The sequence below is a fragment of the Schistocerca piceifrons genome, chromosome 3, assembly GCF_021461385.2.
Source record: "Schistocerca piceifrons isolate TAMUIC-IGC-003096 chromosome 3, iqSchPice1.1, whole genome shotgun sequence".
In the NCBI taxonomy this organism is placed as follows: Eukaryota; Metazoa; Arthropoda; class Insecta; order Orthoptera; family Acrididae; genus Schistocerca; species Schistocerca piceifrons.
In genome coordinates, this window is record NC_060140.1 from 749,328,537 (window position 1) to 749,355,357 (window position 26,821).

Below are 26,821 nucleotides of genomic sequence, written 5' to 3' on the forward strand. Positions count from 1 at the left end.
GCAGGCTGTGCGCCCGCTCATGTTATAAAAAGTTGGATGCCCGTTCAAGGGTTAAAGCTCCTGCAATGCTTTCATTGTCTTCCAAATGCAAGATTGATTATAGTAATTACAAACAATACTTTTTTTTCAGGCATTTCAGAATGCCATTATCCATTGACTGAATCAAATCATTTATGTTTAATGGGAGAAACAAGGTGTGGATCCCATCACAATGCAGTTCCTCTGCACTTGGATGTGAGGACACATTTTCCAATGTCAAAATAGCTTTGCATGACAAACATAGAAAATTGAATACAACAGTACACTGTATTGACAGCGGCAAAACCTAAAACACCACTTTCAACTAAAGATTTGCTTGTGTAAACATTTAAAAGGTGGGGGGAGCATATGCATGTTGTCATTGACACAGACACAACTAAGAGGAGTGAGTGGTTTCACTGTTGTTGTGCTATGAGTGGGTGGGGAGATAGATACATGATTGAAGGCTTGGATTTACGAGAAATTTGTAATTCCAAGACTTAAAATTTTGAGACTGTACTCTATATATGACTTCCACACTCTCAACTTTACAGCAGTGAACATTCTGTTTTGAAAGTTTATTAGCACATGGCACACTAAATGCTCCAGTGCGTCTTGGTGGATGACCTTTAAAAGTTTACCAGAATATCATCTTCATAAGTAAGGAAGCACTTACTGTAAACAGATCAAACTCTATTTTGTGCTTTCTTATCTAGCTTTGTATTAGGACAAGGAAAATCTTGATTGAGTCATTTCACTGGCTGTAAAATATAATGTACATACATTTTTGTCGCAAATGCTTGCCCCATAGTGTTTACTTAGTCTGTGGTTAAGTCAAACTCTTTTCTACATCCTTTATCCAGAGGTACTAGCTCTATGGAGCTGTGGGAGAATCTCTTTGGAGTGTGGAGGACAAGGTGGAGAAGTAGTGACAAGTCGAAGCATTTAATCGATCCAGGAGGCATGCTTTGACCGTGGCATTATTAACTTCCTGGTAGGGAAAGACCAGGGATTCAAATTGAAGATCCATAGTTTTAAGTTGTCCCAAATGTTCGCCTGTCTGCATGATTCACTGGAGAAACTTGATTAACTTTAGACAGTGCATGATTGCAGTGGTCATAAAGTTCAGACATTCTTGCATTGGAACACAACTTCCCTGTGTTCAGGTCCACTGTTAGTGGCGTTTTTAGAAAGAAACATCAAGGAAGCACAAAGACCTAATCATTGTTGAAGTGTCATCACCATGTCGTCGTCAGGAATTATGTGTAGGTTATGTGGTACTTTATTTAGTTGGTTGAACTACATCATGGATATGTCACAGAGTTACAGAACTTTCGTATGCTACCAGATATTATGTTGAAGTCTACGGTGGAGAAACATTGGCACTGATCTTGATTTTGTTAGATGCTGACTAACTTGGCTCATTTCTCTGTAGCTTTTCAGTTATTAGCAGTTCACTTCCCTCCTGACACTATTAAATTGATTTACCATACATTGACAACTGCCCATTTTTTGTAAAAATGTTAAATTTTATGAAATGACTGACAAAAGAGCTAAATGAAGGTTCTCCATTGTCTCCAGCAGCGGCTAATTTTTTTTGTGGAGTATTTCAAAGAAAATACATTAAATTTAGCACCTTTTCAACCATCTTACTTCTTTTGTTACGTTGACAACACATTTATGATCTGGTCACATGGGATCAAAGGTCTTCTTCACCTTTTGACTGATCATGTGAATAGTATGCACACTAACATCAAGTTCACTGCTGAGATGGAAAGGAAAGGAAAACAAGCATATTTAGGTGTTTTGCTTAAAAAAAAAAAAAAAAAAAAAAAAAAAAAAAAAAAAAAAAAAAAAAAAAAAAAATAAAAATTAGATGGCAGGCTGGGCCACTCTGTTTACTGGAAGCCAACACATACTGTTCTACACAGATCAGCCAGAACATTATGACCACCGACCTACTATTGATATAAACCTGTCCAGGTGATAGCACTAACACCTGGTGAGGAATTACTGCTAGTCAGACATATCCATGGTGCATGTAGTATATGTGAGTGTGCTGCCTGTATTTGGAATGGAGAAGGCGTGCGCGCAATTTGTCTGATATGAAGATAGTAACTGTTCTGAAAGAACAGATACCAATGATGACCATGCAGGTTTGCTAGAAAGAAATGATAATTAATAGAAACCCTCAGCTGCCAACAGGTGGTGTTGATATACCTCAATGGGGACAGCTGAAAATGTCTGCCCTGACTGGGATTCGAACCCGGGATCTCCTGCGTACATGGCAGACGCTCTATCCATCTAAATATATGAGCCACCGAGGGCACAGAGGATAGTGCGACTGCAGGGACTTATCCCTTGCACACTTCCCGTGAGACCCACATTCCCAACTGTCCACAACCTAAATTCGTAATGTTCCTAAAGGGGATCGTCACCTTAGATGGCGCGAGTAATGAGTGAATAGGCAAATATCCTTTAGGAACATTACAAATGTAGGCTGTGGACAGTTGAGAATGTGGGTCTCACAGGAAGCATGCAAGGGATAAGTCTCTGCATTCACGATATCCTCTGTGCCCTTGGTGGCTCAGATGGATAGAGCGTCTACCATGTAAGCAGGAGATCCCAGGTTCGAGTCCCACTCGGGGCACACATTTTTAGCTGTCCCCATTGAGGTATATCAACACCTGTTGGCTGCTGAGGGTTTCGATTAATTATCATTTCAATTTGTCTGAGTTTGAGTGATGGCCGATTGTGATAGCCCGGAGGCCACGGTATGAGTATTTTGGAAACTGCACAACTTGTTGGGTGTTCAAGGAGTGCTGTGGTGAGTGTCTTCAACATGTGGTGAGACCAAGGTGAAACTGCATCCAGACATTGTGGGATTGGGCGGCCACCCCCTCGTAACAGATAATGGTCGTCGTAGACTAGGCAGACTGGTAAAAAAGGATAGCCAGCGAACTGTGGGGAACTAACATCAGACTCTAATGTTGGGCAGAGTACAAGTGTATGTGATCACAGAGTGCACCAAACACTTCTAAGGATGGGCCTCTGTAGCCGATGAACCATTTATGTGCCTGAGTTAACACCACGACATCAGCAACTACAAGTGAAATGGGCACATGACCAATGGCACAGGATGTTGGTGCAGTGACAGAGCATTGCATGGTCTGATGAATCCCAATATCTTCTTCATTATGCTGATGGAAAGGTGTGAATTCATCGTTTTCCAGGATAACAGCTTCTTGACATATGTATTGTAGGATGGAGACAAGCAGGCGGTGGCTCCATTATGCTCTGGGAAACCACCATGTGAGTATTCAAGGGTCCAGTGGAGCTCGTGCAGTGTATAATACACTGGTTCCACACCACGTACAACCCTTCATGACAACCCTGTTTCTAGACGGCAGTGGCATTTTTCAACAAGATAATGCACCACATAACAGGGCCAGGACTGTGATGGAGTGGTTCGAGGAACACAGTGGCAAGTTCCAGTTTAAGTGCTGCCACCCTCCCCGTTGTTGTTGTGGTCTTCAGTCCTGAGACTGGTTTGATGCAGCTCTCCCCCCCCCCCCCCCCAACTCACCAGATATGAACCAATCTAACACATCTGGGATGTGATGTAACATGGTGTCAGAGCTTATTGCAGCCCCTGTCCCTCTGGAGTATATGGCAATTAAGTGACTCGTGTATGCAGATTTGGTGCCATCTCCCTCCAGCGATGTACTAGCCACTCAATGCTTCCATACCATGACAGGTTGTTACTGTTATCTGTACCAAAGGTGGATATACTGGCTATTACATAGGTGGTGAGAATGTTCTGGCTGATCAGTGTATAATTAGTGCACAAAGCTTTCATCCCCATCCCGAAACACGCTAGTGTATAAAGCTCAAACTATTTCTGGAGAGTATCTATACTGAGAGATCATATATCTGAAAAAGGTGTTTTGAATAACTACTGTAGTGAACAAGATATTAAATTAGCAATCTTTAAGAAATGAAAACACAGACATACTCAATCATCACAAGATGATCAGCTTATAGAACTTCTTCCCTTCTTCAGAGCTACTACAAATAAAATAGACAAGAGTCCTGTGCAGACATGGTACTCAACACATTTTCTGACCACTCATGAAAATTAGAGAGCGACTGCACCCAATAGAAACAGACTTTGTATCAGTGTTCTTGGAATTTATAAAATTCCATGTGAATGTGGTAACAGTTACATTGGTCAGTCAATATGAATGATTTCAGAACGCTGCATAGAGCAGCAACACCACATTAAATATCACGATTTCGACAAATCTGCTATTGCAGAACAAATATATGATTATGAAAGAATGGAAACTCCATGCCGGGTTATTGATTCTGGCCAGAGCTGCCAGAGATGGTGTCGTGTGCGTGAGATGGGATGAATTCGTGTGTTTCCTTTTCTAAAGAAGGCTGTGGCCGAAAGCTGAAATGTGTGAAGTCTTGTCGTTGTGTCTGTCTCAACTCAATGTGTCATCCTTACAGTGAGTAGCAATCTTCCTTTCCTTATATTGTAAACATATGACTATGTTTGATGAAATGGAAATCTTATCCCATGTATCTACATATTGGATTCTGTCATCAAAAAAACTGTAGAGGTCAGAATGTGCAACAATTTTAATCAGGACAGTGGCTATACCCTACATGGTGCATGTAAATGAGTGCTTGATGCTGAAAGGCATCAGAGAAATGAGCCAAGTTATCCAACATCCAATGAAGTCAGCATCACTATCAATGCTACTCCATACATAGATAACTTCTGACAATGAAGACAGAGGTAGCTGTCTAAAGCTTGAGATTACAAACAAATCTGATGAGGCAAGAAATCTATGATGCATTTATCCAGTCCTTGTCAGTTATTGCACAAGATTTCCATCATAATTTACGTACAGAGGTTTTTGACAGAGTAAGTCTTTAAGAAGTGATAGGACTTGTTCCTCGAGGTCAGTCCACTGCAAAACAGGTACTGAACACAAGGGGAAAAAAGTAACATTTCTTCCAGTTGAACATACGACAGTGATTTTTGTGGAGCAGTGGAAGAAGTTTTTATGGAGTGATGAATCATGGTACATGTTGTGGGACTTAGATGGGCATATGTAGTTCTGGAAGATCTCAGGTGAATGGTATCTATGAGTGAAGAGTGGTGACAGTGAAAAGTGGTGAAGGTGATGTGATAGTAAAATGAATGAAGATAAAACACTTCACACAAGGGTATGCTTTCGTACAGTTTGCAATTGGACCTATCTTGAATCAACGCTTTACAAAAGATGATTATAACATGCAAATAAATTTAAGATAATGATTATATGCACTTAAGGTGATAAGATGGATAGTTTTTATGATGCACTCAGTGATGTAGTTGTTAGAGTAAAGGACAAGGACAGTGTTCTGCTCATGGGTGATTTTAATGCCAGGATTGGAAATCAAACAGAAGGGTATGAAAAGGTTATAGGTAAATATGGAGAGGACATGGAGGCCAACAGGAACAGGAAACAACTCTTGGATTTCTGTGCCAGTATGGGCTTAGTAATCACAAACTGCTTTTTTAAACATACGAACATTCACCGGTATACTTGGGAAGGCAGGGGAACCAGATCTGTCATTGACTATATAATAACAGATCAGGAATTCAGGAAGTCTGTGAGGGACACACGTGTATTCAGGGGATTCTTTGATGACACTGATCATTATTTAATCTGCAGTGAAATTGGAATTGTGAGGCCAAAAGTGCAGCAGGTCAGGTCCATATGTAGGAGGAGAAGAGTGGAGAAACTTCAGGATAAGGAAATCAGGCACAAGTACATAACAGTGATCTGAAAAAGGTACCAGTTAGCTGAATGTAGTCAATTACAGTCATTGGAAAAGGAATGGAGAAGGTACAGGGACGCAGTACTAGAAGTGACTAAAGGATGTCTTGAAACAGTAGTGTGTAAAGGTAGGATGAAGCAAACAGCTTGGTGGAATGACACAGTCAAGGCAGCCCGTAAAAGGAAAAAGAAGGCGTATCAAAAATGGCTACATTCTAGAACTCAGGTAGACAGAGAAAGTTATGTTGAAGAAAGAAACAAAGCCAAACATGTAATTGCAGCATCCAAGAAGAAATCTTGGGAAGACTTTGGAAACAGGTTGGAGACTTTGGGTCAAGCTGCTGGAAAACCATTCTGGAGTGTAATTAGCAGTCTTCGAAAGGGAGGTAAGAAGGAAATGACAAGTATTTTGGACAGGTCAGGAAAACTGCTGGTGAATACTGTAGATTCCTTGGGGAGATGGAGGGAATATTTTGAAGAGTTGCTCAATGTAGGTGAAAATACGATCAGTAATGTTTCAGATTTCGAGGTACAATGGGATAGGAATGATGATGGAAATAGGATCACATTTGAGGAAGTGGAGAAAATGGTCAATAGATTGCAGTGCAATAAAGCAGCTGGGGTAGATGAAATTAAGTCGGAACTCATCAAATACAGTGGAATGTCAGGTCTTAAATGGCTACACAGGATAATTGAAATGGCGTGGGAGTCGGCACAGGTTCCATCAGACTGGACAAAAGCAGTAATCACACCAATCTTTAAACATGGAAACAGAAAAGATTGTAACAACTACAGAGGTATCTCTTTAATCAGCGTTGTGGGTAAAATCTTCTCAGGTATTGTTGAAAGGAAAGTGCGAGTATTAGTTGAGGACCAATTGGATGAAAATCAGTGTGGGTTTAGGCCTCTTAGAGGTTGTCAGGACCAGATCTTTAGCTTACGGCAAATAATGGAGAAGTGTTATGAGTGGAACAGGGAATTGTATCTATGCTTTATAGATCTAGAAAAGGCATATGACCGGGTTCCTAGGAAGAAGTTATTGTCTGTTCTATGAGATTATGGAATAGGAGGCAAACTTTTGCAAGCAATTAAAGGTCTTTACATGGATAATCAGGCAGCAGTTAGAGTTGACGGTAAATTGAGTTCATGGTTCAGAGTAGTTTCAGGGGTAAGACAAAACCTGTCTCCACTGTTGTTCATATTATTTATGGATCATATGTTGAAAATAATAGACTGGCTGGATGAGATTAAGATATGTGAACGCAAAATAAGCAGTCTTGCATATGCGGATGACTTAGTTGTGATGGCAGATTCGATTGAAAGTTTGCAAAGTAATATTTCAGAGCTAGATCAGAAATGTAAGGACTATGGTATGAAGATTAGCCTCTCCAAAACAAAAGTAATATCAATGGGAAAGAGATATAAACGGATTGAGTGCCAAATAGAAGGAATAAAGTTAGAACAAGTGGACAGTTTCAAGTACTTAGGATGCATATTCTCACAGGACGGCAACATAGTGAAAGAACTGGAAGCGAGGTGTAGCAAAGCTAACGCAGTGAGCGCTCAGCTACGATCTACCCTCTTCTGCAAGAAGGAAGTCAGTACCAAGACTAAGTTATCTGTGCACCGTTCAATCTTTCGACCAACTTTGTTGTATGGGAGCGAAAGCTGTGTGGATTCAGGTTACCTTATCAACAAGGTTGAGGTTACGGATATGAAAGTAGCTAGGATGATCGCAGGTACTAGTAGATGGGAACAATGGCAGGAGGGTGTCCACAATGAGGAAATCAAAGAAAAACTGGGAATGAACTCTATAGATGTAGCAGTCAGGGCGAACAGGCTTAGATGGTGGGGTCATGTTACACGCATGGGAGAAGCAAGGTTACCCAAGAGACTCATGGGTTCAGCAGTAGAGGGTAAGAGGAGTCAGGGCAGACCAAGGAGAAGGTACCTGGATTCGGTTAAGAATGATTTTGAAGTAATAGGCTGAACATCAGAAGAGGCATCAATGTTAGCACTGAATAGGGGATCATGGAGGAATTTTATAAGGGGGACTATGCTCCAAACTGAACACTGAAAGGCATAATCAGTCTTAAATGATGATGATGATGATGATGATGATGATAATGACTTAAGATGATTTTCAGCTATCATAAACACATACTTTTAGTCATAAAGTACATAAAACTGTGTGTGTTGAACTTCTTGGATCCTGGTGGCTGCCAGACTAAACTGGAACCAGTGCATTGCTCAGCTTCCGCAGCTGTGCATATGAGTAAATGAATTAAAATGAGATACATTTGTCATGTTGGAGACATAGTAATTGTGTCATCACAGAGTCAAATCATGCAGGCCCAGGACATTTGACAGCATATCAAGTCAAGGATCTACTTTGATTTGAGTAAATCTGTCACCATTGGCATCAGCTACAAGATGAGACAGATCGTATATAGTTGGTGTACTCCAATAGGATACAGTGCAGAAAATCTGAAGAGTAAACAAAATGAACGACACTACAACTAGTAAGTTGTCCAATGTGTGAAAGTGTAACTCTCAAAATTCTGAGAAAGTACATTTCAAGTCTAGTTGAGAAACATTAACTTCTCTCATGTACATAAACATTTGTAGTACATACATACATACATAGTGACCATCCCATCTAGCGCTATCTCCTGACCCCGAGACATAAAAACCATTGTACACAATAACTTCTCTACTGATGGCATGCTACTGAAAATGATACAAGATTCTACTAGTAAATTATATGTACCAATCTGTCCATCAACAGCACATTGCTGGGGATCTCTATGTGAAAGCAAAACTGTAGATTACCCCATCACATCTGAATTGAATCACTGACTTTATGAATATTAGTAGCTCCTAAGACCACCTCAGTGTTAATTGAACACACGTACAATAATCTAAAATGAGATATGCCTGGGTGGATGCTGCTTCAACTAGATTCAATAACTTATGTGTAGTTATTAAGTGTACAAGACCCTAATGGCTCCTTGACACTGCAATCCTTCAATGAGAACGTACCACCAACATAGCGTAGAGATATCTGTAATCTTATCAGGGAATCTCTAATTGTGTTTCATCTCACAAGATATACTTCAGAGGTAACACAGCCAATCTGCAATGAAATACTTACCTGTACTGTTGAGGATAAGAATGTGTCAAGTTGATATCCAAGTATCGTAAGCATACTCTTACTGGGAGTAGTCTTTTTACTCATTTGTTGAATACAATAAAAGTTAATACTGGCTAGACTTTAATTACTATGACAGAGACCGTTTGGATACAAATTACAATTATCCACAGTCATAGGATTAAGGGAAGATAGCAATAAAATCCAAAATGAAGCTGCACAATTCCTTTCCACATTTAGTAAGAGTGAGAGTGTCCCAGAGATATTGACCAGTCTCTAATGAACGACACTACAAATAATAAGTTGTCCGTTGCGTGAAGGCATAACTCTTAAAATTCTGAGAAAGTACATTCCAAGTCTAGTTGAGAAACTCCCATGTACATAAGCAATAGAAAAAAAGATAAGACAATAGTTGTTGTTGTTGTGGTCTTCAGTCCTGAGACTGGTTTGATGCAGCTCTCCATGCTACCCTACCCTGTGCAAGTTTCTTCATCTCCCAGTACCTACTGCAACCTACATCCTTCTGAATCTGCTTAGTGTATTCATCTCTTGGTCTCCCTCTAGGATTTTTACCCTCCACGCTGCCCTCCAATGCTAAATTTGTGATCCCTTGATGCCTCAGAACATGTCCTACCAACCGGTCCCTTCTTCTCGTCAAGTTGTGCCACAAACTCCTCTCCTCCCCAATTCTATTCAATACCTCCTCATTAGTTATGTGATCTACCCATCTAATCTTCAGCATTCTTCTGTAGCACCGCATTTCGAAAGCTTCGATTCTCTTCCCATACATGGCTACACTCCATACAAATACTTTCAGAAACGACTTCCTGACACTTAAATCTATACTCGATGTTAACAAATTTCTCTTCTTCAGAAACGCTTTCCTTGCCATTGCCAGTCTACATTTTATATCCTCTCTACTTCGAACATCATCAGTTATTTTGCTCCCCAAATAGCAAAATTCCTTTACTACTTTAAGTGTCTCATTTCCTAATCTAATTCCCTCAGCATCACCCGACTAAATTCGACTACATTCCATTATCCTCATTTTGCTTTTGTTGATGTTCATCTTATATCATCCTTTCAAGACAATGTCCATTCCGTTCAACTGCTCTTCCGAGTCCTTTGCTGTCTCTGACAGAATTACAATGTCATTGGCGAACCTCAAAGTTTTTATTTCTTCTCCATGGATTTTAATACCTACTCGGAATTTTTCTTTTGTTTCCTTTACTGCTTGCTCAATATACAGATTGAATAACACTGGGGAGAGGCTACAACCCTGCCTCACTCCCTTCCCAATCACTGCTTCCCTTTCATGTCCCTCGACTCTTATAACTGCCGTCTGGTTTCTGTACAAATTGTAAATAGCCTTTTGCTCCCTGTATTTTACCCCTGCCACCTTTAGAATTTGGAAGAGAGTATTCCAGTCAACATTGTCAAAAGCTTTCTCTAAGTCTACAAATGCTAGAAACGTAGGTTTGCCTTTCCTTAATCTTTCTTCTAAGATAAGTCATAAGGTCAGTATTGCCGCACATGTTCCAATATTTCTACGGAATCCAAACTGATCTTCTCCGAGGTCCGCTTCTACCAGTTTTTCCATTCGTCTGTACAGAATTCGCGTTAGTATTTTGCAGCTGTGACGTATTAAACTGATAGTTCAGTAATTTTCACATCTGTCAACACCTGCTTTCTTTGGGATTGGAATTATTATATTCTTCTTGAAGTCTGAGGGTACTTCGCCTGTCTCATACATCTTCCTCACCAGATGGTAGAGTTTTGTCAGGACTGGCTCTCCCAAGGCCGTCAGTAGTTCTAATGGAATTTTGTCTACTCCCGGGGCCTTGTTTCGGCTCAGGTCTTTCAATGCTCTGTCAAACTCTTCACGCAGTATCGCATCTCCCATTACATCTTCATCCACATTCTCTTCCATTTCTATAATATTGTCCTCAAGTACATCGCCCTTGTATAGACCCTCTATATACTCCTTCCATCTTTCTGCTTTCCCTTCCTTGGTTAGAACTGGGTTTCCATCTGAACTCTTGATATTCATACAAGCACGCCTATTCTTTTCTCCAAAGGTCTCTTTAATTTTCCCGTAGGCAGTATCTATCTTACCCCTAGTGAGATAAGCCTCTACATCCTTACATTTGTTCTCTAGCCATCCCTGCTTAGCCATTTTGCACTTCCTGTCGATCTCATTTTTGAAATGTTTGTATTCCTTTTTGCCTGCTTCATTTACTACATTTTTATATTTTCTCCTTTCATCAATTAAATTCAATATTTCTTCTGTTACTCAAGGATTTCTACTAACCCTCGTCTTTTTACCTACTTGATCGTCTACTGCCTTCACTACTTCATCCCTCAGAGCTACCCATTCTTCTTCTACTGTACTTCTTTCCCCCACTGCTGTCAATTGTTCCCTTATGCTCTCCCTGAAACTCTGTACAACCTCTGGTTTAATCAGATTATCCAGGTCCCATCTCCTTAAATTCCCACCTTTTTGCAGTTTCTTCAATTTTAATCTGCAGTTCATAACCAATAGATTGTGGTCAGAGTCCACATCTGCCCCTGGAAATATCTTACAATTTAAAACCTGGTTCCTAAATCTCTGTCTTACCATTATATAATCTATCTGATAGCTTTTAGTATCTCCGGGATACTTCCATGTATACAACTTTCTTTTATGATTCTTGAACAAAGTGTTAGCTATGATTAAGTTATGCTCTGTGCAAAATTCTACCAGACGGCTTTCTCTTTCATTTCTTAGCCCCAATCCATATTCACCTACCATGTTTCGTTCTCTCCCTTTTCCTACACTCGAATTCCAGTCACCCATGACTATTAAATTTTCGTCTCCCTTCACTATCTAAATAATTTCTTTTATCTCATCATACATTTCATCACTTTCTTCATCATCTGCAGAGCTGGTTGGCATATAAACTTGTACTACTGTAGTAGGCGTGGGCTTCGGGTCTATCTTGGCCACAATAATGCGTTCACTATGTTGTTTGTAGTAGCTTACCCGCAAGCCCATTTTTTTATTCATTACTATACCTGCTCCTGCATTACCTCTATTTGATTTTGTATTTATAACCCTGTATTCACCTGACCAACAGTCTTGTTCCTCCTGCCACCGAACTTCACTAATTCCCACTATATCTAACTGTAACCTATCCATTTCCCTTTTTAAATTTTCTAACCTACCTGCTCGATTAAGGGATCTGACATTCCACGCTCCGATCCGTAGAACGCCAGTTTTCTTTCTCCTGATAACAACGTCCTCTTGAGTAGTCCCCGCCCGGAGATCCGAATGGGGGACTATTTTACCTCCGGAATATTTTACCCAAGAGGACGCCATCATCATTTAACCATACAGTAAAGCTGCATGCCCTTGGGAAAAATTACGGCTGTAGTTTCCCCTTGCTTTCAGCCGTTCGCAGTACCAGCACAGCCAGGCCGTTTTGGTTATTGTTACAAGGCCAGATCAGTCAATCATCCAGACTGTTGCCCCTGCAACTACTGAAAAGGCTGCTGCCCCTCTTCAGGAACCATACATTTGTCTGGCCTCTCAAGAGATACCCCTCCGTTATGGTTGCACCTACGGTACGGCCATCTGTATTGCTGAGGCACACAAGCCTCCCCACCAACGGCTAGGTCCATGGTTCATGGGGGGGCACAATAGTAACAGGCAGAAATGGAAAAGGAGTAGCAGAAAAGAACATAACAAGAGATGATACAAAACACTCAAAAGATAACAAGGGGAAAAAACAACAGGTAAATGTGAAAGAATAGCAGAAAACAATAGGAGAGGAAGTAGTAATTGCCCTGCGTTCCAGGTCAAATGGAGCCATGTACCATGTAGAACAAGTTCCCACCTGTGTGAGACCTGTGGGCTGTTCTTTGTGCCACTTAACAAAACTAATCAGAATTTCAAATCATATTTTTTTCACTCAGCCTGATCACTCTTTGACTTTTGAGTCTTTTCCTTCCTTAACAGTTTCATTTCCTTCAAACCTTTCCTTTCTTTTGTCATTGGAAGGCAGCATAATTATCTTGTGGCAAACTGATGTTACATTATACACGATACTGTCATATCAACTGCATGTATGGAATCACAAGATAACACAGCAGGCTTTATCAAAAACTATTCATATTTAAGTTTGTACACCTTAAACATTAGTATGTGTGCAGTAATTTTGCACAGGAGTTTTGGTAGTGTTGTGTTTGACATTAGTGCCTTGTGACTAAATTTTAATTACTTGTATTGAAATTATGTGCAGGTACTTGAAAGATTATGATTACTACCAGAAGTGTGTGGCTGAGCGTGAGAGGGAGGAAAAACCATCTCTGAAGAGGAGCCGACATAATTCAGGTGGCTGCTTGTGCTTCACTGGGGGGAAAGCTCGTCGCGACACATCTAGGAGTGGCGCTGCATCCGATATTAGGCATGCAACTGTATGACAGTGCTGCTCCGGGTGTGGGGGTCGCCCCCTGGCCCTTGCTCTCGGATTTTCAGCCTTTGTGTGTGCAGTGGTCACAACATTCACATTACTTGTGCAGTTTTGGTAGATTCTTTGCATCAGTGGACTAAATTGTTGTTACTGAATATCAGTGGCATAAACATTTGTGTGGTAATCTTTCTTTTACAACAGTGAGTACATTTTGTGGAGACCAAGAAATTAGCAAATCATTCTATACTTACTGTAACAGAAACCGAAGATTCACATTTTACTGAAAGTGTGAATAAAAGGACTGCAAGTGCTTTGTAATGCATTAGTGCATACATCACACACAGTGGTCTTGCACTTTAATATGACTGATGAAAAGTGACAACCAAAGAGAAAAATATAAATTCTGGAAATATTGTGACATCCTGTGAGTGAGTGAATGTGTGTGTGTGTGTGTGTGTGTGTGTGTGTGTGTGTGTGTGTGTGTGAGAGAGAGAGAGAGAGAGAGAGAGAGAGAGAGAGAGAGAGAGCGAACTTAAGTAAGTGTATGTGTGATTCAGGTACAGAGCAGTGCATTTAGTATTTAGATGCATTTTGTGACAACTTTTATAATAAAAATCAATGAAAGAATGATAAAAGTGTTCTTTACAGGGAACTTCATAGTAGCTACAATAGCAGTCAAAATAGTAATTACTTCTGTCATTACAAATTACTTTTTATTTCTGCTGGAGTGTGAAAATGTTTTATGTGCATTGTTCACTTTAGTCTGCTTTGATCAGTGCAGATTACTCGTAATTCCTAACCTACAAGAGTGTTAAAATTGTTAATCATAAAAAAATCTCTCTTCTATCATTACCTTAATGCCTGGTACTATTCTCAGCATTACTTACCTGAAAATTTAGGCCTATTCTGTACTGTTCAGTATAATCTGATGAATCACGCAGGGTATGGTCTTGATGTGGTTGTTACAATTCAATTTTAAGTGCATAGTAATTCCAAATATTTCATTTTGCATTAATCAACATCGTAACAATGACTTTAAATCAAGGAACTTTATTTCTCCTTTTTTCGTCAGTCCTGCATTTTTGTCATGGCCACAACATAAAAAAATGAAAAGGTTTGTTATGTTTCATTGTCATTATTATACTCCTATGTGCATGGCACAGCATAGATTTGATACGTTTCACAGTGTCTTTTTTTTTTTTGCAACAAAAATTCATTTCACTTGTAAATAACTGTTTAGCAACTTTATGATAACTTCACATTTTATTCTTTTAAATCAAAAATCAAACCCATTAGTGTCACTCATTAACAAATGTTTTTGAATATGTAAACGGGGAAAAGGTAGCTCTGCTGCACCAATCCAGGAAAGGTCTGGCTGATTTGAAAATGTTGCACTTATGGCAATTGTATTGCATCGAAATGGTACACCAATATCATCAGTATTCTGAGCAGACAGAAGAAATGTAGGGTTGAAATAATGTTTCCATGTTGCTTTTGTATAGTTTTTCTTAATCTCACTTCACATGCTATAGCACACATGCCTTGCTCTGCATCTCAGGCAGTCTTTCTGTATTATGGACACTAGTTAATAAACATTTGATTACCAATACTGTGTAAGTCATGAATGTTCATCACTTTCAAGCTACGTTTTTACGGAAAGTTTGCACTGTGATAAAATCTGTAAAATATTTTTATGCTACAAAAAAATTGTTGTATCTTTGTTCTTATATACTGCTCAAGAGCTTAAAAGAATTGTGGAGTTATTTTGTAGTATTCTTCAAATTAACTCCCATTTTTCAGGAAAACTGGCAGTAATCCAGACTTAAGTTTAGTTCATAGTTGACAGAAAAGGAGATTTCAAAGCCCTAATCTGCATAATTTTAGTTTTAAAGAATGAAAGCTCTCTTTTTCTTAGTCACGTATTCAAATCAACATGTTCTGTTTTCCAAATATTCCTTGCTATTGTACATAACTGAACAGTTTTTTATACTAATAATTGTTCGTAGAATGAATGGAAGATGGAAGCTGTTCATGAGTAGCATAATGTGTATGTGATCACTGAATCTGGTGTATGCAGGACACATGAATATCAAATGTAAATGCTTACCTAGAGCAGATACGCCTACCACATGCAAACCCTGCCATGCCTAAACTTTTCTGCAGGCACAAATAATATAATGAAATGAATTAATGCACACTGTTGTAATTGAATATATTTCCCAGAATACACTAAATATTTTGGTATTATGTGTAGCCCCTGTTATATGAAACATTCACTTCTTGTCCTTTTCTATTTTCACCAGTCAAGTACACACACACAGACTAGTACTCAGTAATATGTGTTTGTAGGAATAGGCAATCTATTGCTACTAGAGCTGGTAAGTAAAGTGAGAATATTTTACTAGGGGTGAAAACAAGCACTTTTGTACATATCGACATTTTACAGAAATGTCAATATCCATTACTGGCAGTATTCTCAAAGCAAACTAACAAAGGCTGAATGTTGTCACAATAAGTTATTAGCTATATGAACCTTTTTACAAAAGCTTAGGTTCTCTCACATCAGTGGTTACTGATTTGGCTGATGGCTACAAACCAATAAATTAGGCACTTACTATAAAAGATGTTAATGAATATTTTCCCTTTTCTCTTTGGTTTGATGGTGTTATACTGATTATTCCCAAAATAATGGAAATGAAAGAAAAAGGAGAAAAAAAGACCCATTAAAAAAATACTGCAACACCACATATTTAATTACGTATTCAGGTCTGTTACTGATCTCCCATAGCTTTTGTACTTAGGAAACTGCACCACTTATTTTTTACGTTTACTGGTGTGACTTAAAAGAATGGCCACTTTGTATAATATGTTTTCAATTTAAAGTCAGCTAACATACTTGGCATTCCTCCACAAGTGGAGTAGGTAGGCTTTATGCGGCAAATAATCCTCCATGAAGGTTACTGCAATTATTCAGAATAGTTCCTGCACAAAATTCAAACAGTTACATCTACATATGCATTGTCTGTTTACAACATCATGGCACATAGTTGTTCTGTAATAATCTTTGGCAGTTAAATAGCTGCTTTTAAAGCCTAATAATTGGCCTTTTTTCTGAATTTGATGGACCAAATTATTTGCAGCCAAAGGAAAAGTGCAATGGTTAATACTAGAAACAGATTTACAATAAATACTTTGAAATAATCTTTGTTTGCTGGAAATAAGTTGCTTCCAGAAGGTAACATCTGGACTGAATTTTGATCTCATTACAAGCGCCAAAGCAGTGTGCCATCCATTTGCTCACATTCCATATATAATGTTGGTCAATAACTGAAGTATTACCTTCATTTTGAAACACTTAATGAAATTTAACATACTGAGATACACTAGCTGTTTTGTGATATGAAAATAGCTGTTAAGCTGCACTGAGAGAATTAAAAAATCTGTACAAAAGCTGTAAAGAAATGTATATTTTGCATAAACCTTTTAACCAACTTAGCTAAATTAGAAAACTTTCAAATGGAAAATTAATTTCTGTGTTAATTTCATGAGTATTGTAACAATGTTTGGTAACCATTACTGTTATGTTATGCAGGGTATCTCAAAATCAACAAAATAAAGTCAAATGGCAATGCCTAATTTTTCTTCACCACACTGTAATGTTTTGAATCTTATATCCTCCGTTAAAATTAATGGTTTATTTGATCATTGACTTATGCATTAATGAGACATCAAAGTCAGTTTTTATTAATAATGCACTCACATTCACGAACAAAGATTTCTCACTTTACCAAAGCAATGTCACAGTCAAGTTGTGTGCAATAGTTCATATTAAAATCAATATATATATATTTTTTGAAAAATGCATAGTCATTTACAGTAACTGTTCCCAGTTCCCCCACATTTGTTCTCTCCAATGAGATCGGAGATTTTATTCAATAATTATTCACCAACAAAATGCAAAAGCATTTAAATTGGGTAAGTCAATGTCTTTAGTTCTTTTGCTAATTCATCAAAAGTATCTTTATATTCTTGATGTTCACGCACCATCATGACAATACAGCTCCTTTTCACACCCATAGCCTGTCCAAGATCTTGACGTGATGGCGTATACACATATGGTATATTTCTATCCTCACAGACAACTGGAAGGTGGCACATTATGTCAATTGGTGTCACATCCCCTGCCAACACCACAATTCTGCAACATATTCAAGGATACAGTAGTATAAAATAAATATAACATATCTTGAAACTACCAAAGAAATGGGAGGGAGGGGAAGGGGAGGGGGGGATAAAAATTGCTGTATCTTAGAACTATTTTCTCTGATATTTCAATATGGGAAAAAATTATAATAGAATAGTAATTTACAAACAAAAAATGCAGCAACCTATATTACAGAAAAACTGACATAGTTCACATGTAGATTAATCTCAATATATAAGCACTGATAGCTCAAAGGCAAAAACACATTCCACATATGTATGCTTTGTGAAATTATATTTTTATGTTCAACAGTGTGAAACCACAAGCAAATTATTGTTTCAACAAGTGAGTGAGTTACAAATATGGTCTGGTGCCAAGAGAATCAACAGTTCATAAAGAGATAAGGAACACAGAGCTCTATTTATCCACTGATGCTTGTATGTAAACTGCCAAGCATCTAAACAACAAGCACTTTTGAACACAATGGAAAGCAGTATACTACGCCAAAATTCTGCCCTAAGAACTGAGCCACCTACACAAAATACTCGGAATACATCATTACAACCATCTACTGACTTTCCAAACTTGTAGATAACTTGCAAGAAGGGTGCTTTGTATTTACTTTAACAGGATTTTGAGGAGACAATATTAAAATCAGTTTCCAGCTGTCTGTAAACATCCTATAAGAAAGAACATGACAAGTAATTGCAACTTTGTATTTTTGTGCTATGGTGGAACTTGCTTTATTCAACTGCCACCGAATCTGATGTCACATGAACAAACAGGTTTTCAAAGAAGTACATGGAATTAACACGGTGGGTGGCACCTTCAGTTAAGATGGTGGAGTGAAGCTTAATGGAATATAGCAATCAGCTTTTGCAATAGACTGAATTTTTCACTCTGCAGTGGAGTGAGTGCTGATTTGAAACTTCCTGGCAGATTAAAACTCTGTGCCAGACCAGGACTTGAACCTTGCATTTTTGCTAATGTGGGACAATGTTTTAATGTCTGAACTATCAAAGAACAACTAACAACTTGCCTTCACAACTTTACTTCCACCAGAGCCTCATCTCCTATCTTCCAAAACATCTCAAAGGTCCTAGGTTCAAATCCTGCTACGCCACAAACTTCTAATCTCATTTTGCAATGGTCAATGACGTCGGTACAAAGCAACGGTGTAACTCACAGGCAGGGATATAAGGGTGATTAAAACATGTGCAACACAGGTCTAAATTACTTTACAATGGCTGAGCAGGCCGACTAAAACAAGGAGGTAAAAATCACTACAGACAGATGGAATGCAAAGAAAACCATTAAATTTACACATTTACACTACTGGCCATTAAAATTGTTACACCACGAAGATGACGTGCTACACACGCGAAATTTAACCGACAGGAAGAAGATGCTCTGATATGAAAATGATTAGCTTTTCAGAGCATTCACACAAGGTTGGCACCGATGGCAACACCTACAACGTGCTGACATGAGGAAAGTTTCCAGCCAATTTCTCACACAAACAGCAGTTGACTGCTGTTGCCTGGTGAAACGTTGTTGTGATGCCTTGTGTAAGGAGGAGAAATGCGTACCACCACGTTTCCAACTTTGATAAAGGTCGGATTGTAGCCTATCGAGATTGCGGTTTCTCATATCGCGACATTGCTGTTTGCATTGGTCGAGATCCAATGACTGTTAGCAGAATATGGATCCGGTGGGTTCGGGAGGGTAATACGGATCCCAACAGCCTCGTCTCACTAGCAGTTGAGATGACAGACATCTTATCCGTATGGCTGTAACGGATCGTGCAGTCGCGTCTCGATCCCTGAGTCAACAGATGGGGACGTTTGCAAGACAACAACCATCTGCACGAACAGTTCGACGATGTTTGCAGCAGCATGGACTATCAGCTCGGAGATCATGGCTGCGGTTACCCTTGACGCTGCATCACAGACAGGAGCACCTGCGATGGTGTACTCAACGACGAACCTGGGTGCACGAATGGCGAAACGTCATTTTTTCAGATGAATCCAGGTTCTGTTTACAGCGTCATGATGGTCGCATCCGTTTTGGGCTACATCGTGGTGAACGCACACTGGAAGCGTGTATTCGTCATCGCCATACTGGCGTATCACCCGCTGTGATGGTATGGGGTGCCACTGGTTACATGGGGTGCCATTGGTTACACGTCTTGGTCACCTCTTGTTCGCATTGACGGCACTTTGAACAGTGGATGTTACATTTCAGATGTGTTACGACCCGTGGTTCTACCCTTCAATAAACCCCTGCAAAACCCTACATTTCAGCAGGATAATACACAACCACATGTTGCAGGTCCTGTATGGGCCTTTCTGGATGCAGAAAATGTTCGACTGCTGCCCTGGCCAGCACATTCTCCAGATCTCTCTCTAATTAAAAACGTCTGGTCAATGATGGCCGAGCAACTGGCTCGTCACAATACGCCAGTCACTACTCTCGATGAACTGTGCTATCGTGTTGAACCTGTACTCGCCATCCAAGCTCTGTTTGACTCAATGCCCAGGCATATCAAGGCCATTATTACGGCCAGAGGTGATTGTTCTGGGTACTGATTTCTCAGGATCTATGCACCCAAATTGCGTGAAAATGTAATCACATGTCAGTTCTAGTATAATATATTTGTCCAATGAATACCCGTTTATCATCTGCATTTCTTCTTGGTGTAGCAATTTTAATGGCCAGTAGTGTGTTATTGGAAAATATACAAAGAAAAATGTACTTCAAAAATCATAACTTACAAATATTTGTCACAATATAGAAACAAAGATTACAGAAAAATAAAACAGATACATAAAGGTGTGTGTGTGTGTGTGTGTGTGTGTGTGTGTGTGTGTGTGTGTGTGTGTGTGTGTAGGGGGGGGGGGGGGGGGGGAAGAGCTTATATAGAAGCCCTATACACCGCTTAAAAGTCTGTCTGTGGCTCAATGTCAGCAGACTGCACCTAATTACTACAGTGTCTATCTTTGCAGTAGAAGTTTTTCACTTTACATGTAACTTAAACCAGCATATATTGTTTCACACAAAGCATTGAGGTGAAATGTCACCTTTTGTCCATGCAGGAAGGAAGGTTTGTGTTATATCCTAGGCAGTAATGCCAACCGAGCCCGCTGCCAAAAGGTTGGCAGCATCAAAGTCCGGACGCCGTCCGCATAAGCAGCGCCAGCGAGACAGCAAATGGCCGCAAGTCTGCGCGCGCACCGCTGGCTTTTGGCTTCTTAAGCGCTGGAGTCGCGAGCGCTAGGACAGTTCTGTATTCGCCGCTCAGTTGTATACTCGCCACCGAATTGTGTACTTGCTAGTCAGTTGTGTGTGCATCGCAGCAGAGTTGTTGTTTGTCGTCAGCCGACGCTGACCTAGCCGCTCCGACTTGAACTAGACAGATTTCCGTAGACACGGAGTTCACGACCTTGTTTCTGTATCTTCGTGAATAAAGATAAGTACCGACTTTTATTTAATCAGAGTGTTTGGGGTTTCATCTTTCTGTTTACTGTTCCAGCGGACCGGTCAGCCCGCTATTAAAAGTGTGGCGGTGACTTCGTAAGCCATTTCTACAGCCAAGTGTTTGTCGCTACGAACAAGTTTGGGTTTAACATCCCATTGTTGATGAGGTCATTTAGGATGGAGGCGCTAGCTTGCATCAGGAAAGGAAACTGACCTAATCAGGATGACCAGACATGGCTATGAATTCCTATCCTCTGGAATGAAAGTGTAGTGTCTTACCACTGCATCATCTTGCTGGTCATGAATAAGGTCAAACAGAAACCAAATCTAAACCTGATTGTCAATCTGTTAACTGAATAACAGAATTACCATGACACATTTTCTGGAAACTTTGGCTAGTTTTCAGGTGGTTAAACCATCTCCAGGCCATGTACTTATTTTATAATAATCCATACATGAGCAGCATGTGGAGATTGTAAGTCTTTGTACTGGAGTAGTTTCCCAGATTACATAGGATTAGATAATAAACAAACATGCAAATACTGGTCCAAAAGTTCTGATCTAGCAGCCACCTGTGATGAAAAACTGTTTACAAAGGCTTGAACACTTACTCTCAACAAGTAAGACAGGGCACAAAAGTGTTTCACTATAATAATATTTTCTTGTGTCAGACTGAGGAACTCATATTGCGTCATCTTGTTGTATGTCTTTTGCTGATCCTGCAGAACAGACACACATAATTTTTGGTGGAGCATTAATACAGATATAGGATAATGTGCAGTTATGGTGTCTGTGGCTCTTCTACCATGTGCTGATATTGGCAATTCCTTGACACCAGTCATAGCCAATCAGGTGATAGTGTATGGTAGCCAATGAGAATCGTTAACTCTCATGATTTCTTTCAGAAGATACAAATTGATTACATTTGTTTTTGATATGGAGTGTAGCAGAATAGATTTTATTGATTTGGTTACTAGGAATTTGAAAGTTGGTTAATGGGTTTAGTATTTCATTGATGTGACAATAGATTGACCTGTCGCAAAGCCCTAAGCCTAGTTTAGGTGGGAATGTGATAATTTGCTTGCGAGTTGGTGAAGTCAACAAATGTCAATACAAAAATATAATTCATAATAGACTGACGTTTAACATAGCCCGAGCTATACATCTGTCATTGTAATAACCCACATGTATGTCTTTACTTCTGATTTTGCCAAACATTCTGTTGATTGTAACCTAATCTAATTGAAGAAAATACCAGCTAATTTTATTTATGAAACATAGGAAATGAAGAATGAGCATTTTGATTGACTACCGAGAACCGACTCATGATAAGTCATAGACAGTTCCAATTGTTCACCACACGAGTTATCACTAACACCAACATGCAGCAAAACTACCGCCGACACCATTCGTGCACTTTTACCTAGATATATGCTTCACGACAATATCAATGGTCTGTATGGCTGCTACATCTTATGAAACTACTAATCACATGGTGAAACTGAACTCTCTTCCAAGGGAGGAAATCACAAATGATGCATTTTTCATCTACCATTCCTCTGCCAATGTACTTGCTGGAGCAAATATTTTTAGCAGCCTTAATGCTCTGCTTCTGTACTGTGGTGTTTCCTTCTGATAAGCTTTTCATGTCCACAGCAAAAGAAGTATCAAAAGCTGGGAAGTTGCACTGCCATAAATGCTTATTTCACGTCACCATGTGATATTTTCCGGATGACTTTCAGCTCCAGAATTATCTGATCCTTGATACAGACAAGATATTCTATACTCTATTTAGCGTGAATACCCAGATCCAGGATGTAGAAAGATGTATACAAAATGCAGACAGAAATCTTGTTTCTTGGATTGATAATACCAAAACATTACAAGTAACTGCAGCACACCCAAACATATGGCATTTGAAATAACTCAAAAGATTTAGTATAAATGGCCAGTATACAAGATGGATGTGAACCCCAATGACAAAATATATGAGGGTGTTCAGGGAAGAATATTTGCTGAGTATTTTGGTACAAGGGACCAGTGATCTCTGGTGGCTCGTTACAGAATAATAATATGATTACAATTTAGTTGGTTTTTTCCCCCCAATTACATTTTTTCCCCCTTGAAAATACCTTGACAACAGTGAAAAAACCTGTAATAAGCAAATACCACAATATACAATACAAAACACAGAGTAATGCAACAACCATCAGACGAAACATATACACTTTCATTTCAGCTCAGCAAAGCCTCACTGTGACGCTCTTTCATTGCAGTCAGTGAACCTATACATGACTCTAATGTACAACTGACACTGCATGGAACACAAACCAGACAAAGAACTGAATAGTAATGAATGCAAGTATCATGAATGAATTGAATAAGTTTATTTGCAGACAAAACAGTCAGTGCACTATTGTGCAGATATCTTCGTTGTAATATAGGTACATATGTAAATGGGAGTGAGAAATCAAACTAAATACAACTAATTATGTCGTCACTAGAGATCGCACAGCTCTCATATGCATATGAAAATACTCCGAAAATAGCTCCAAACAACCTCTGAATTTTTGTCAGAGTTCTATTTCTCCCTGTATAGAAGCATAAGTATTCTGGTTAATGATTACTAAGGCATTGAGAGGGCAAATGAAGTGTGTGGTAATCGAGTTATTGGACTGTATGTAACCACAATACATCTCTGTAGGAACAGGTAACGTGATCACACAATGGTATGTTGAATTTATTTCACACAGGAATTCAGGACAAGGTCAAGTTGCTAAGAGTTGTCACTGTTTGGCCTTAATAAAGTATTACAAAAATTAATGATAGGCAAAACTATCTGTGTCTCTTGAAACAAGTTTTCTAAGTGTTTCCAAAATATGACGTGAAACTCCCACCAAAAATGAGCTGGCTGAGTTCATGAGGCTGCTTGCCACTTAGCACCATACAGAGAATGTATTTTATGGGACACCATGGATGCGCCAAATATTCTAGGCACACTACATTTTAACCATATCAGACTACAACCAATTTAGACCTATTATTAGTTATACTTTTACCAATGGTGAAAAGCCTTTTAATGACTTCAGGAGTTCACTAAAGACAAAGACTTTTCTCAAAAAATAAAATGCATTGTTATAATACATATGTACATCTATTATCATACCTTATGGTTTGTGGAGGATGGTATTGTGTGCAATATGTGGAATGGAAAAAGTTAACAAGATTAGGATTTAACACCCCTTCATTAGAGAATGAGCCCAACCTCAGCTTTGAGGAGGATAGGAAAGGAAATATGAAGTGTCCTTCCTCAGGTACCAACATGGCATTCACCTTAACCGATTTCGGGAAATCACAGAAGACCAAAATCTGGGTGGCCAGTTGGAGAATTGAACTGACATTGCCCCCCCCCCCCCCCAAAAAAAATGAATTCAATGTTCTGTCACTGCACTACCTCACTCAGTTAGTTATATGTCAGATGAAGGAACAAGTCATGTGACTCTTCTTCAAATGTGCAGTCTCCAAATTTTAACAGGTAGGCTCTCTGTGACGGATAAGGCTATTCTGCTACCACAGTTAGATGATCATGCTATGAAACTCTGACTGAATGAGCTTGTGACAAAACAGTCAACTTCTCTTTCAAATGTTTTCTTTCTCTCCATTACATCTACTTCATAAGAATCCTACATTTAAAAACAGTTTTAGTGCATAAGTTTGTAGCATTTTTCCATGAGTTTAATAAACATAGCAAAGACTGTAATCATCAATAATATATTCCCCTTCACTATTTACAATAGCCTGCCAAATGCTGGGGTAACTTTTCGATTCCGTGACTGTAGAGATCACATGGTTTTGAGGTGAAGGACTCATCAACCCATGTTCAGAGCACTTTGCCACCCAGAAAAGAAGATCATTGAAGGTTGTTCGACTGATAGCAGGAAATCTGAGGATGTAAGTTCAGATGAATAAGATGGCTGTGGAATGACTTACCAAACTAACCCCGGTATAGCATTTTTTGTCAATCTAGTAGGACATGGGCAGGTGTAGTTGTGAAGCAGCATCTCTTCATTCACACAGTGTTCCAGGTCATTGTCCTTGGATTGCATCTGAAAGACGTCTCAGTTGTTGACAATAAATTTCAGCAGTGATGGTTACACTTTGAGGAAGCAATTTGTAGTACACCACACACAGTCGCGGCTCTGCCAGATGCATAACATTATCCTTTGTGAATGTGCACAGGTCTCCATACAAGGTTTTTCTGCTTTGCTTGAGCTCAACCATTCCTCTCTTTTTTTTCCTTATGTTAGCATAAAGGCACCATTTCTCATCACCAGTAATGATACAGGATAGGAACCGTCGGTGCTGTTCACAAAGCAACTGACAACGAGCACGTAGAGATGCACTTATGGCCACTTATCAATTTTTGTGATTTTGGCTTAGAGCATGCAGTACCCATACACCCAATTTTTGAACCTTCCCCATCACACACATTTGCCAGTTCTTGAGTACACTGACATGGATCATTGTGGATTAATAGGTTTAAACGATATTCATCAAACCCTGAAAGTCTTCCTGAATGTGGAGTCACTAATGCCAAAATCATCCTCCTTAAAATGAGAAAACCATTTTCTTGCTGTGCTCTGTCCAATGGAATTATCCCCACATATGACATAAATGTTTCTGGCTACCTACACTGCTGTCATCCCTCTACTGAACTCAAACAGAAGAATATGTCGGAAATGTTCCAATTTCTCCACTTGGCATTCTATTTTCTAGCATCTACAGCTGCACTCACTCTCCCCAAATGACAAAATGTAAACTCCAATAGCAACACTGAACTACAAACAAAAAATGATGATTGATAAATAACCTCATAGCAACTGGAATACAAATATGCAAAACAAAAATGTTACAAACTTGTGCACCAACCTAACGGTACTCAAGAATCAATCAAATGGGGGTTTTGTAACATACTTCCTTCATGGATGATACACTGAATCTCAGTGTGCCTCTGCTGTTCCTAGAACTAGTTTTGCACGGTCAACAGATGTTAACTTAGTCTGGACACATCTTCAAACTATTCTAAGCCTGTTGCTTGATGTGACATTGGACGCTAATATAACTTTTAGCCTATTTATATGCAACATATTGTATTTATTTGTAGTGAGAGTCAGCTGCCAGTTACATCACAGTTAGATCCTGTGTAGGTCTTCTTGTAATCTCCTATAATGTTCTAGCATCGCACCTTCCATCCATACATCATCTGTAAGTAGCTTCACACGATATCACTACGTAACTAAAATTTATTCCAACGTTTGCATTAAAAATTAATATTAACCCTACCCATTTTTAGAGCAGCTTTTTGGCACAATCCCTAAGGGCATTATTCTTAACAATTAGTTACTGAAAAGTTGTTTAGGGGTGGTTGAGCAATGATATGGTATGCAGGAGCTGGGTTACAAAGGATGTTCACTATGGTTGTTGTAGCACGAGGAAGTTGCCTAACAAAGTAGCTGCTCACCAGCCTTGGCACTGAGCCTAGAAACAGGACTGGTGACAAATAGCACAACAACCATCTTACTTCTCTTTTGGAACATTCCATCTAGTATCTTCAGGTATGCTGGACATTTGGATCAAAATACCATGCATTCACAATTAATTTGGATAAAAAAAAAGGATAGAT

General features: G+C 39.2%; 2 protein-coding genes across 3 annotated transcripts in view; one reads left to right on the forward strand and one right to left on the reverse strand.

Annotated features, from left to right (window-relative positions):
- The window catches only part of LOC124789602 (rho-related BTB domain-containing protein 1), a 385,406-nt gene extending 369,748 nt beyond the window's left edge, over positions 1 to 15,658 (forward strand). Inside the window, exon 14 of the mRNA XM_047257011.1 lies at positions 13,287 to 15,658. Coding sequence (XP_047112967.1) covers positions 13,287 to 13,467 — 181 coding nt within the window. The 3' untranslated portion in view covers positions 13,468 to 15,658. The remainder of the gene's footprint in view (positions 1 to 13,286) is intronic.
- Positions 15,659 to 16,189: 531 nt separating this feature from the next.
- LOC124789604 (H/ACA ribonucleoprotein complex subunit 2-like protein) overlaps positions 16,190 to 26,821 on the reverse strand; it is a 39,196-nt gene continuing 28,564 nt past the window's right edge. For both annotated transcript variants that reach the window (XM_047257014.1, XM_047257013.1), the window contains one exon: positions 16,190 to 17,655. In XM_047257014.1, the coding sequence (XP_047112970.1) occupies positions 17,424 to 17,655 (232 nt within the window). In that variant the 3' untranslated portion in view covers positions 16,190 to 17,423. The remainder of the gene's footprint in view (positions 17,656 to 26,821) is intronic.